This window comes from Engystomops pustulosus, chromosome 2, assembly GCF_040894005.1.
Source record: "Engystomops pustulosus chromosome 2, aEngPut4.maternal, whole genome shotgun sequence".
Lineage (NCBI taxonomy): Eukaryota > Metazoa > Chordata > Amphibia > Anura > Leptodactylidae > Engystomops > Engystomops pustulosus.
Genome location: NC_092412.1, coordinates 238,307,724 through 238,321,303, shown reverse-complemented (window position 1 = coordinate 238,321,303; position 13,580 = coordinate 238,307,724). Strand labels below are relative to the sequence as shown.

Here is a 13,580-nt window from a genome sequence, read left to right as displayed (position 1 = left end):
GGATTCTGGATTCCGCAGAAAACAGCTTTATAAAAATATGTAAATAAGCCAAAGGTGCTCAGGCTCACGTCACCCGAGCGCCTCATGGCTATGCCGTTTGCCAATAATTCACCCTCCCACCCCTCAATATGCACCCCACTGTTCCGCCCTGCTATGCTCAGAAAGCCGGTGACGTCAGCTGCCTGTCTGCAAATCTAGTGCATGCACAAGAAGTCGTTCTTTGCGCAGCCGCACGCTGCACAAGCACGAGATTCGCAGACAGCCAGCTGACGTCACTGACGTTTGAGCATAGTGGGGCGGGGGGGGGGGGCGTGAATAATTAGTAAACAACTTACCATGAGGCCCTCGGCTGACGTGAGCTTGAGCGCCTCAGTCTCATTTACATATTTTTATAAAGTTGTTTTCTGCAAAATCCAGGAACCCTGCAGCTAACAAAAGACATTACCATCATCCCCTAGAGCAGTGTTGGTGAACCTTTTAGAGATCGAGTGCCCAAAGTGAGACTCAAAAACCACTAGCTTTTCCCAAAGTGCCAACACAGCAATTTAGGCAGTAACAAACGTATTTCTACCAGAATCTCTGAGCTCCAATCTGACACCTTTTCACTCTTTGGACAGGACCAGGCAGCACAGGATGGGTCACTTTACAATAGCAGGCACTACTTGGACTGCCTGAGACTGCAGGAAGATGCCATGTCTGGCAAACTCTGTGCCTGGGAGACGGCCCGTGTGCCCACAGAGATGCCTCCGAGTGCCATCTCTGGCACCAGTGCCATAGGTTCGCCACCACTGCCCTAGAGGTAACGAGCTTAAGAGGACAGTCTACCATCAATAATCTGGGGGTACAGGCCCTTTAAAATGCAAAAAAATGCTCCTGTTTGTATACATGAGCATAAACACCATGGAATCAGAAAAATATGTTACAACTATACAATTCTGGGGTTCTACCATTTCAAAAAATGTAAAATTGTAATATCCGTGGCACCATCATTCTCAATCAACAATGTAGTGGCGAGGATGAGCTGATTTACTGTTCTGTCTAAACACTGGTCTTTTTCTTCCTATCAGCATATTTATTAATAATGCACCACACCCAGTAGTCTCCTGTCTGGTTCACTAACAGTTAACCTGCTGTGAGTCCTTATCCTATCAGCATAGTAACCAGGATTCTGTGATCACATAAAAGGTCCTGGGCTTGTCATAGTTCACACTTGACCAAGCTTATGTGTATTCTGTCTGCTTGTATCTTCTGACCCCTTGGCTTTTCTCCCGGGTTATCCCTTTGTCTATCGATTTTGTACTTTGATGTCCTGTAGGTTTCTGGCTAGGCTCTGGTGACTATTTCTTATTCGTTTGTTTGTCATGTCCCAGTCTGCTGGGACTGTCGCCCAGTTACTAGCCATGCTGCATATGGGGGTTCTGAGTAAGTAGGTAGGGAAAGTCTGGTGAGGTCTCACAGCCTGCGTCTTTCTGTTCCCAGTACAACATGTAAAGATTATTACATGAGACATATTATAACAATAATCACATATTTTTGACAATTTCACGCTGTAATTTTATATCTGACTACCCAATAGACTGTAATATTCTAATAGTATCTATACGGTAGATCTTAGTGAAGAAGATTATATGTTGGAGGAGAAAACAACTTTACTGACTTGGAAGAAAGCGGAAGAAAACATCAGTCAGGTGAGGAAGTTTTTATATGTAATTTGTGTAACATGGAAAGTGCACTATATATTATAACACTGCACATATTATGGGCATTTTGCAAATGTGTTTTTATAATATACATTATATACTAAATATACATTTTTGTTCCTTTTGTGTTCTACAGTCGGATCAGTACTGGCTGCTCGGTTCCCTTCCATAAGAGAAGGTTTTGTTCTGAGATAGGACTTGTCTCTGTTCTTCTGCCAGTCATAAGATTTAGGAGAGAAATTACAGGATGAGGAAGATAAACAGAGCAAAAAATGGAACAAAAACCTAACCCATAATAGATGCAATGCAATATTACTATACAAGTGTATGCCAAGACACCACACAATGAGACACTGCGGCAGATTTACTTACCCGGTCCTGTTGCGATCCAGCGGTGCGTTGTCCGACAAGGATTCGGGTTTGCAGCGATTCACTAAGATCGTGCGCCCGAGTTCCTGCATCCGTCACTTCCGCGCCGAGGTCCGCCGGAGTTCACCTGCTTCTTCCCGGTGCTTGTAGTGTGTGTTTTGCGACACATTTCTCAATGTAAATTCCAGCACGTAGTCCGAATCCATCGGGTTGTCCAGGTCCCCTGATTTCTGTTGCGTACAAGTCGGTGCCGATGTGGCAAAATCCGATCGCGTGCGCCAAAATCCCAGGGCAATTTGGCGCAAAGCGGAAATAGTCGGGAAACCCGACGAAAATGCGCTCCATGGACCCTTAGTAAATGAGCCCCATATGTCTGTCACAGAAATGCTACTTCCAAGCCTTTAAGAAACTCTCCTTACATTGCCTTGAATCCATTGTAAAATGTTACCAGCAAGCGTCTCAAATTGTAACCATCTCCTGTTGATCTAAAGTTCTATTTAAAGGGTTTGTCCACTTTCAGAAAATAAATGTTATTGTCTGTAAAAGGGAAAGTTATTTCCCACACATTTTATAAGTCAATTCCTCACTTTTTTTCTAGATCTTTACTTGCTGTCATTCTATAGGATCTAAAAACTGGTCTATGGTCTTTTGATGTCATGCAGGTGAAAGGCTCGTTGTAACACACTGTTCTGTTTACTCTCTGTGATATAAGGAACTGTGCACCTGTGTGACATCACATGACCTGGGGAATAATGAGCCGTGCACCTCTGTGACATCACATGACCAGGGATATAATGAGCCCTACACCTGTGTGACATCACATGACCATGGATATAACGAGCCGTGCACCTGTGTGACATCACATGACCAGGGATATAACAAGCTGTGCTCCTGTGTGACATCACATGGCCGGGGATATAACAAGCCGTGCACCTGTGTGACATCACATGACCAGGGATATAATGAGCCCTACACCTGTGTGACATCACATGACCATGGATATAACGAGCCGTGCACCTGTGTGACATCACATGACCAGGGATATAACAAGCTGTGCTCCTGTGTGACATCACATGGCCGGGAATATAACAAGCCGTGCACCTGTGTGACATCACATGACCAGGGATATAACGAGCCGTGCACCTGTGTGACATCACATGACCAGGGACATAACAAGCCGTGCACCTGTGTGACATCACATGACCAGGGATATAACGAGCCGTGCACTTGTGTGATATCACATGACCTGGGGAATAATGAGCCGTGCACCTGTGTGACATCACATGGACATGGACCAGTGTTTATCAACAGGAAGTAAACAATGAAGCTTCCTGTTGAATGACAGCGAGCAGAGATCTAGACAACTGAGGAAATGTTACAGTGTACATAAATATATTGGAAAACTTTTCATTATACAAACAATAATATTTGTTTTGGGAAACTGGACAATCCCTTTTACTTTACTGCCATGTACCATCATCCAATTGGGGTTCTGTATCAGTGTAAAAAACAATTGTCTTGGCCCCGGGAGTGTTATTGTGATGCGCTATTTTAGTCATTTGTATAGATAAAGTTAGAACATTTAATCAGATGCTCTGATTATCTATAGATTTTTATCGGTACTGTTTTTCTTATTGTAACATTTCAGAAATTAAAAAGAATGAATTTCCCAAACAACAAAACCATAAAATCTGTAGATAATATGTATAGGTTATAGAAGTAATCCCTTCCCCCTTTGGGGGTTTTGTTATATTTTTGTGTATTATCTTTATACTTGATGTAGTTTGTCCTTTTCACGTGATTTCAATATTAAAAAATGTAAATACATCTTGACAAAAAGATATTCACTTGCTAATATTAAAGGGGGCTAAGGAGCGAGGGGGGATAAAAGTTCTTACCATGTAAGCGCTCCCTATTACCACGGTCCAGGTGACACAATTGGGTCACATTGTAGACACTCCCAGCCGGGTCACATAGCCCTGTGGTACCAAGAAGCAGGAATGGTGAACATTTTGGGTGTCAACAGGTTGGCCGGATAATGCAGATTTAAGGTCTGGTTTGTCAATCCCTACAGTCCGGGTAATGCACTGTGGAATCGAGAACCAACAAAGGGGCGTAACTTGAGGGGGTGCAAAGGTCGTGGTCACAACCGGGCCCAAGAGGCTTAGGGGGCCCTTAGCTGTCACTTTCCCATATGAGAAGAATAGTATATTATAGTCTGGGGCCTGATGAGGTCAGATGATATGATTTCTATAACTCTATGCCTATATATTTGGAGTTCTGTACAGGCGATCCCCTACTTAAGAACACCCAACTTACAGACGACCCCTAGTTACAAACGGACCTCTGGATGTTGATAATTTACTGTATTCTAGTCCAAGGCTACAATGATCAGCTGTAAGAGCTCTCAGAGGTGTCTGCAATTAAGATTTATTGTTAATCCTGGTTCTTATGACAATCCAAAAGTTGTGAAATCCAATTGTCACCATACCATATTTGTGACCATACATTTTTTCGCTGGGCTTACATACAAATTCGTCTTAAGAACAAACCTGCAAAACCGATTAAGTATTAGACTTATTGGGGGGGGGGTGTTTTTCGCACATTTTGATACCCCCTTACTATTGTTTTTTTTACATACACAACCTAAAAAAAAGTGGGTGCTGTAGATTTTAATGGCTTTATTGATAATTTTTTTTACAGATCCCTCCGTATGAACAATGGAATCCGCCGCACAACCAGTGTCCAACAGGAAACAGCAAAGAGATGGTGAGAATGTATAGAAAAGAATAATAATTACAAGTGGATGAGATGTATGAAGGGCACACAACGTTCGAAACAACATCAAAGGGAATTTACCAGAAATTTTGTGCAGTGTTAGATATTGCCCCTTTGTGTGTGGTAAGAAATGCATTTATATTCCCGGATTGACCTAGAATTTTCATGCAGCCCAGCCCTGTCTTAGCCCACCCCTGGCTATAAACGTTAACCATCAATCCATTAGGAGTGAGGACCCCCATCATTATCCCTGCATGCATGGCCGCAGTAGCAGGACATTCACTTGGCTGTTTACACATCACCCTGTAGTACAGAGCTGATATATACATATATAGGGGGTGAGGGGGGCTTTATATAAAATAACCATGAGTTTGTTTGGGATGATAAACTAGGGAATATTTTAGGGAACAGGAGATTGTTCAATATCTAAAATTTTTATGCCGCCACGTGAGTTCACTGCAAAGGGGCCTACTGAGGCTCTGTCGCCCAGGGGCCTACTGAAACCTAGAGCTGACCATGAATGTATACAAGTCATTATCGTAAACCTCTATTATAATATATAGGCTGCTAACCACCACAAGAGATCAAAAACAATACCCTCCACAGATTAGCTGCACACCCTTGCACGCTGTCCAGCACCCCAAATTCTGGACCCTTCTACAAGAGGATTGGTCATAGTGATGGGAATTCCGGCTCTTCTTAGTGAGCTGGATCATTGGTCTCCATTTACTAAGAAGAACGGATCTTCTGTATATAATATATACATATAATAGGAAGCCTCATGCCAGCCAGTTCCCCACTCCACAGCACTTTTAACCTAATTTTATTGGGTTAGAAGGGGCGTGGTGATCCATTTAAAGGCGGGGCTAGAGGATACTATCGGCTTACTGTAAGAAGCCGACACCCATCATTCATGCAAAAGAGCCGGGTCTTTGTGCCGGCTTGTTTGGGAATGACACATCACTAATTGGTCGCATCCATTTTATTGTTACAATTACAGAAGAGCAGCATAATGTAGAATCCTGTCTAGAATTATGACATGAAAAGGCAGCTAAATAATTCACAGATGAGGTGACATCTTTGCATTGCAGATCAATAGACACAGAATAGGATACAGTATACGGTGTCCATGTCCGGATAGTGATCCTGGAACCTCTCTGATGCCACGACACTTCCCATAATGCAGCAGGAGGATGAGGAGTCTATAAATAAGGCAGTAAATATTACTCTGTGTATTAATATTCTCTATGACTTGTCTCTTAGCAGGAAGATGACAATAAATCAGAGTCGATGGGGACATTGAAAAGATTGCAGAAAATAGTCCGGAATAAAAGGGCCAGTGATGATGTGAGACGCGCTCTGCTACAATGTAAGGATCGCATCTCATACGTCTCCTCATATCATCTCTACCTTCTCATTATTCTTGTCAGCTCCACAACACAACCAGCTACAGAGATAGATTGTATCTTTGGCTCTTTTCCTGCTCTTACCATAGATTTGTGTCCACATGTATGTGGGTGCTATAATAGCATATCTTAATGCGTCCCATAGACCAGTGATCCCCAACCTTATCTTTGCCACAGCCCCTCCTTTTATAATACTCTATTTTCTGAAGCTGCACCCATTTCCTATAGTTGCCCCTCTTTAAACATCCCCTTTTCTTTTTTTGCTGCCCCCCTTGACAATGAGCTGCAGCCCATTTGAAATGCCCCGTTTCCAATAGTTTCCTCCTATGTAGTTGCCCCCTTTATGATGATACATTATCTGTAGCTGCCCCCCTTATTATACCCCCTTTCCTGCAGCCCCCTTCTTATAATGCTCGAATTTCTGTGGCTACAGAAAAAGGAGCATTGTAAGGAGGGGGCTACAGAAAGGTTCTCATTTTAACGCCTCCTAAGTCAGTAACCTGCCCCCTTTCCACAAAGCGTCCTCCATGCACCCCACCGCATATAAATCAGCTCCAACTAAATCAATGTCTGACTTTCAGGAAGCCTAGTGACATAAAATAACAACCAAACCAGTAAGTGCTTTCCAAAGAAAATAGACTCCTAACTGCAGACTGTGCTGTTTCATAGTCATACCATCTCATCAGTACAGTGTAGGGAACTTGTTTGGCTTGGTGAGAAGTCATGGACCTAGGTCAGGAAAGAATTCAATCTCCTTAGAGAGATTGGGACACATTTACTAATCTAAATGGGGCAGATTTACTTACCCGGTCCATTCACGATCCAGCGGCGCATTCTCTGCGGTGGATTCGGGTCCGGACGGGATTTATTAAGGCAGTTCCTCCGCCGTCCACCAGGTGGCGCTGCTGCGCTGAAAAGCATTGGAACGCGCTGGAGTTCACCAGCTCGGGCTGAGTGAAGGTAAGTGCAAGCTCCGCGACAGTTTTTTTTTTTTTAAATGCGGCGGTTTTTCCGAATCCGTCGGATTTTCGTTCGGTCACGCCACCCCGATTTCCATCGCGTGCATGCCAGCGCAGATGCGCCACAATACGATCGCGTGCGCCAAAATCCCGGGGCAATTCAGGGGAAATCGCCGCAAATCTGAAATATTTGGGTAACACGTCGGGAAACGCGAATTGGGGTCCTTAGTAAATGACCCCCAATGTGTCAGAATTTGCACTTTCTTTCTAGTGCAAACTGCTTGCACAGGTATTTAAGAAGTCTCCACATATGGGTCACACACGGCCCTTCATAGTACAGAAATTTCTGCACTGAAATTGGTGTTCCAGTGCTCAGTCAGACTGTGTGCCACATTTAACATGCAAAGTCCGATTGAATTGTGTTACATGCCTTATGTTAAAGGTGCAACACAAAAAAAAAGTTGGTGCACTCAGGGCAGTGCAGGGGGCACCAGATACATGAAGAACGGGCACCGCAAATTCTGAATCTGGTGTCCCCTGCACACTACACAGGCAAACTGCACATAGTACAGACTGCACTGTTCTTAGTAAAGGTGCCCCATTATCTTTGCAGGCCATATTTTAAGGCACACAAAATCTTAAAGGAAACCTACCACTTGTAGTGGCAGGTTTCCGATGGCAATACCGGGCACCAGCTCAGGGTGAGCTGGTGCCGGAGCTTATTTTAGTTAGTGTTTTAAACCGCGGTATCGCGGTTTAAAACACTTTTTAAACGTTATAGCCGGCACAGGCAGGTACGCGCTCGGCGCTTACCGTGCGCGCGGCTACATAGGAAGTGAAGGAGAGCCGCGTGCACGGTAAGCGCCGAGCGCATACCTCCCTGTGCCGGCTATAACGTTTAAAAAGTGTTTTAAACCGCGATACCGCGGTTTAAAACACTAACTAAAATAAGCTCCGGCACCAGCTCACCTGAGCTGGTGCCCGGTATTTCCATCGGAAACCTGCCACTACAAGTGGTAGGTTTCCTTTAAAGACCCTACATGGTCCACTGAGGATTCTGGACAAGAATATGCACATAGGTTTGCCATAAGCAGCTCCTACAAGTGGACTGCAAAGGCAATTACCATGAGTAAAATTAATTCCTCCCTGACCTAAGTCCATGGTCTCTCACATAGCCGGAACCAGTTCCCTGTACTGTACTGAGGAAATAACCTTAAAAAAGCACTGTATGCAGTTGGGTGTCTATTCCTTTTGGAAGGACCATTGGGTTTGGTTATTATACTGTAACTATTGTTATGTCACTAGGCTTCATCACACTATGTTGAACTAGGATACTGCTCAGTGTCCATACACTCTCCATAGCTATCATCCAAGATCTACAATCGGGTTGTCTCTTGCTGGACCCACCAGAGGATCCTCTGGTACCTTGGTGAGCAAGTCTGACCGTGCCCAAAACTTTGGTTGAACCATGTGTACATAATCATTAAATATTAAAAATACAACTCTTTTCATACAGAACTCATTTTAGGCAGAAGTCAAAGAAATAGCCATATTTATGTTGAAAATGTTTCCTTCCCAGCCCCTACTCAGGACTTCGAAGAAGAAGAAGAACCATTAACAACCTGCATGAAGCTAACAAAAGAGAAGAAAGTTGTCAAGGAGGTGGCCAGAAAAAGGCAGGAAGCAGAATATTCTATAGAGCACAATTGTGGATCTTTAGACAGGTCTATGAAGCTCCGATGGAACCCTTCTAGGAGTCTGGTTCCGGGTCCGGAGAACCAGCATCACTTTTTCACAGACTGGAAATCGTTTCCTGATCACTTTGATCCTTTCATTTTCTCAACCATACAAATGGAGGAGTGGGAACATTGCATTTGTTGTAACCATCAGGCCCAACTCCCATGTTCCCTCACGGACACTGATCTTCCATATGCTTGGGTAAGTTGTTTCGAAATTTTTTCTTGTGTACTTCTATTTCTTTCCAGATTTACAAATTTTGCCTTGGAAGTGTCATGACTTGAAGGAGCTGTGGTAAAAATTGTTACAACAGCTCAGACAAATCATAGGGGGGTATTTAAAGGCTCTTGTCTTGTGCATTTAAAGGGGTCCTCTACTTTCAGCAAATGGCTCATACATACAGTCCTTCATCCTGGTGGTAGATGCCCTTTAATCCGACACAGTAAACACTGCAAAAAAAAAAAAAATAAATAACGAAAAGAGAAAAATATGCCACAAATGTTTGGTTTTGGTCACCTTATCATTAAAAATGACATGGCTAGCTGTAATGATGGAAAATAACTACTCCCCCCCCCCCCCAACCCCCAAAAAAAAAAATGATGCCACTCAATAACACAACTCATCTTGCAAAAGGCAAACCCTCAAAAGCGACAGAGAAAATAAGATATATCTGTAAGTCTGTGACAATGAAAAAACACAAAACCCCCTGTGCACGGTGAAGCCTGTGTTACTTCTTGAGATAGATGACCATACATGATAAGTAGATTTCCTCTCTGTCAGTGATAAGAGCTGCAGGAAATGTGACCGACTGCTGAGAAACACTCACTATTTCATGTGTAACCGGCTACTGCTTTCTTAGCTTGGAATATCATGTGTGTTATTACAGTACATCAATGTTTTATTGTGCAAGATCATGGAAAATTACTCCAATGTACAGAGCAGTGATCAAGGCCAGCACTGGGCATACTTGGGCAAGTGCCAGGGCCCAGAGCTGCTGGGGGGCCCTCTAAGGGATGTATATGAGGAATTAATGGGGGTGAGCGGGGCTGTATCTAATGAATCAATAGGGGGTGAGGGGGGGGCTGTATATAAAATAACCATGAGGGGGCTGTATATAAAATAACCATGAGGGTGCTGTATATAAAATGACCACGAGGGGGCTGTATATAAAATGACCACGAGGGGGCTGCATATAAAATAACCATCAGGGGCTGTATATAAAATAACCATCAGGGGTCTGTATATAAAATAACCATCAGGGGTCTGTATATAAAATAACCATCAGGGGTCTGTATATAAAATAACCATGCAGGGGCTGTATATAAAATACCCATGAGGGGGCTGTATATAAAATAACCATGAGGGGGCTGTATATAAAATAACCATGCAGGGGCTGTACATAGAATACCCATGAGGGGGCTGTATATAAAATAACCATGAGGGGGCTGTATATAAAATAACCCCGAGGGGGCTGTACATAAAATACCCATGAGGGGGCTGTACATAAAATACCCATGAGGGGGCTGTATATAAAATAACCACGAGGGGGCTGTATATAAAATAACCATGCAGGGGCTGTACATAGAATACCCATGAGGGGGCTGTATATAAAATAACCATGAGGGGGCTGTATATAAAATAACCATGCAGGGGCTGTACATAGAATACCCATGAGGGGGCTGTATATAAAATAACCATGAGGGTGCTGTATATAAAATGACCACGAGGGGGCTGTATATAAAATGACCACGAGGGGGCTGCATATAAAATAACCATCAGGGGCTGTATATAAAATAACCATCAGGGGTCTGTATATAAAATAACCATCAGGGGTCTGTATATAAAATAACCATCAGGGGTCTGTATATAAAATAACCATGCAGGGGCTGTATATAAAATACCCATGAGGGGGCTGTATATAAAATAACCATGAGGGGGCTGTATATAAAATAACCATGAGGGGGCTGTATATAAAATAACCCCGAGGGGGCTGTACATAAAATACCCATGAGGGGGCTGTACATAAAATACCCATGAGGGGGCTGTATATAAAATAACCACGAGGGGGCTGTATATAAAATAACCATGCAGGGGCTGTACATAGAATACCCATGAGGGGGCTGTATATAAAATAACCATGAGGGGGCTGTATATAAAATAACCATGCAGGGGCTGTACATAGAATACCCATGAGGGGGCTGTATATAAAATAACCATGAGGGGGCTGTATATAAAATAACCCCGAGGGGGCTGTACATAAAATACCCATGAGGGGGCTGTACATAAAATACCCATGAGGGGGCTGTATATAAAATAACCACGAGGGGGCTGTATATAAAATAACCACGAGGGGGCTGTATATAAAATAACCATGCAGGGGCTGTACATAGAATACCCATGAGGGGGCTGTATATAAAATAACCATGAGGGGGCTGTATATAAAATAACCATGAGGGGGCTGTACATAAAATACCCATGAGGGGGCTGTATATAAAATAACCATGAGGGGGCTGTACATAAAATACCCATGAGGGGGCTGTATATAAAATAACCACGAGGGGGCTGTATATAAAATAACCACGAGGGGGCTGTATATAAAATAACCATGCAGGGGCTGTACATAGAATACCCATGAGGGGGCTGTATATAAAATAACCATGAGGGGGCTGTATATAAAATAACCATGAGGGGGCTGTACATAAAATACCCATGAGGGGGCTGTATATAAAATAACCATGAGGGGGCTGTACATAAAATACCCATGAGGGGGCTGTATATAAAATAACCACGAGGGGGCTGTATATAAAATAACCATGAGGAGGCTGTATATAAAATAACCATGAGGGGGCTGTATATAAAATAACCATGAGGGGACTGTATATAAAATAGCCATGAGGGGGCTGTATATAAAATAACCATGAGGGGGCTGTATATAAAATAACCATGGGGGGGCTGTATATAAAATAACCATGAGGGGGGTGTATATAAAATAACCATGAGGGGGCTGTATATAAAATAACCATGAGGGGGCTGTATATAAAATAACCATGAGGAGGCTGTATATAAAATAACCATGAAGGGGCTGTATATAAAATAACCATGAGGAGGCTGTATATAAAATAACCATGAGGGGGCTGTATATAAAATACCCATGAGGGGGCTGTATATAAAATAATCATGAGGGGCTGTATATAAAATAACCATGAGGGGGCTGTATATAAAATAACCATGAGGAGGGCTTATATAAAATAACCATGAGGGGTCTGTATATAAAATAACCATGAGGGGGCTGTATATAAAATAACCATGCGGGGCTGTATATAAAATAACCATGAGGAGTCTGTATATAAAATAACCATGCAGGGACTGTATATAAAATAACCATGAGGAGGCTGTGTATAAAATAACCATGAGGGGGGTGTATATAAAATAACCATGGGGGGGCTGTATATAAAATAACCATGGGGGGGCTGTATATAAAATAACCATGAGGAGGCTGTATATAAAATAACCATGAGCGGGCTGTACATAAAATAACCAGGAGGGGGCTGTATATAAAATAACCATGAGGGGGCTGTATATAAAATAACCATGAGGGGGCTGTATATAAAATAACCATGAGGGGGCTGTATATAAAATAACCATGAGGGGGCTGTATATAAAATAACCATGAGGCGGCCGTATATAAAATAACCACGAGGGGGCTGTATATAAAATAACCACGAGGGGGCTGTATATAAAATAACCATGAGGAGGCTGTATATAAAATAACCATGAGGGGGTTGTATATAAAATAACCATGAGGGGGCTATATATATAAAATAACTATGAGGGGGCTGTATATAAAATAACCATGCGGGGGCTGTATATAAAATAACCATGAGGAGGCTGTATATAAAATAACCATGAGGGGCTGTATATAAAATAACCATGAGGGGGCTGTATATAAAATAACCATGAGGAGGCTGTGTATAAAATAACCATGAGGAGGCTGTATATAAAATAACCATGAGGGGGTTGTATATAAAATAACCATGAGGAGGCTGTATATAAAATAACCATGAGGGGGTTGTATATAAAATAACCATGAGGAGGCTGTATATAAAATAACCATGAGGGGCTGTATATAAAATAACCATGAGGAGGCTGTGTATAAAATAACCATGAGGGGGGTGTATATAAAATAACCATGGGGGGGCTGTATATAAAATAACCATGGGGGGGCTGTATATAAAATAACCATGAGGGGGCTGTACATAAAATACCCATGAGGGGGCTGTACATAAAATACCCATGAGGGGGCTGTATATAAAATAACCACGAGGGGGCTGTATATAAAATAACCACGAGGGGGCTGTATATAAAATAACCACGAGGGGGCTGTATATAAAATAACCATGAGGGGGCTGTATATAAAATAACCATGAGGGGGCTGTATATAAAATAACCATGAGGAGGCTGTGTATAAAATAACCATGAGGGGGCTGTGTATAGAATAACCATGAGGAGGCTGTATATAAAATAACCATGAGGGGCTGTATATAAAATAACCATGAGGGGGCTGTATATAAAATAACCATGGGGGGGGCTGTATATAAAATAACCACGAGGGGGCTGTATATAAAATAACC

The 13,580-nt window shown here is 42.7% G+C and overlaps 1 protein-coding gene across 5 annotated transcripts in view; it reads left to right on the top strand.

The window, feature by feature from the left end:
- The window catches only part of SAMSN1 (SAM domain, SH3 domain and nuclear localization signals 1), a 74,669-nt gene that overhangs the window by 16,389 nt on the left and 44,700 nt on the right, over positions 1 to 13,580 (top strand). For 3 of the 5 annotated variants that reach the window (XM_072138566.1, XM_072138564.1, XM_072138567.1), the window contains 4 exons: positions 1,609 to 1,688; positions 4,773 to 4,838; positions 6,111 to 6,216; positions 8,792 to 9,150. In XM_072138566.1, coding sequence (XP_071994667.1) covers positions 1,609 to 1,688; positions 4,773 to 4,838; positions 6,111 to 6,216; positions 8,792 to 9,150 — 611 coding nt within the window. Of the gene's footprint in view, positions 1 to 1,594; positions 1,689 to 4,772; positions 4,839 to 6,110; positions 6,217 to 8,791; positions 9,151 to 13,580 lie in introns of all 5 variants that reach the window. The other 2 variants (XM_072138565.1, XM_072138569.1) reach the window with 2 other exon arrangements.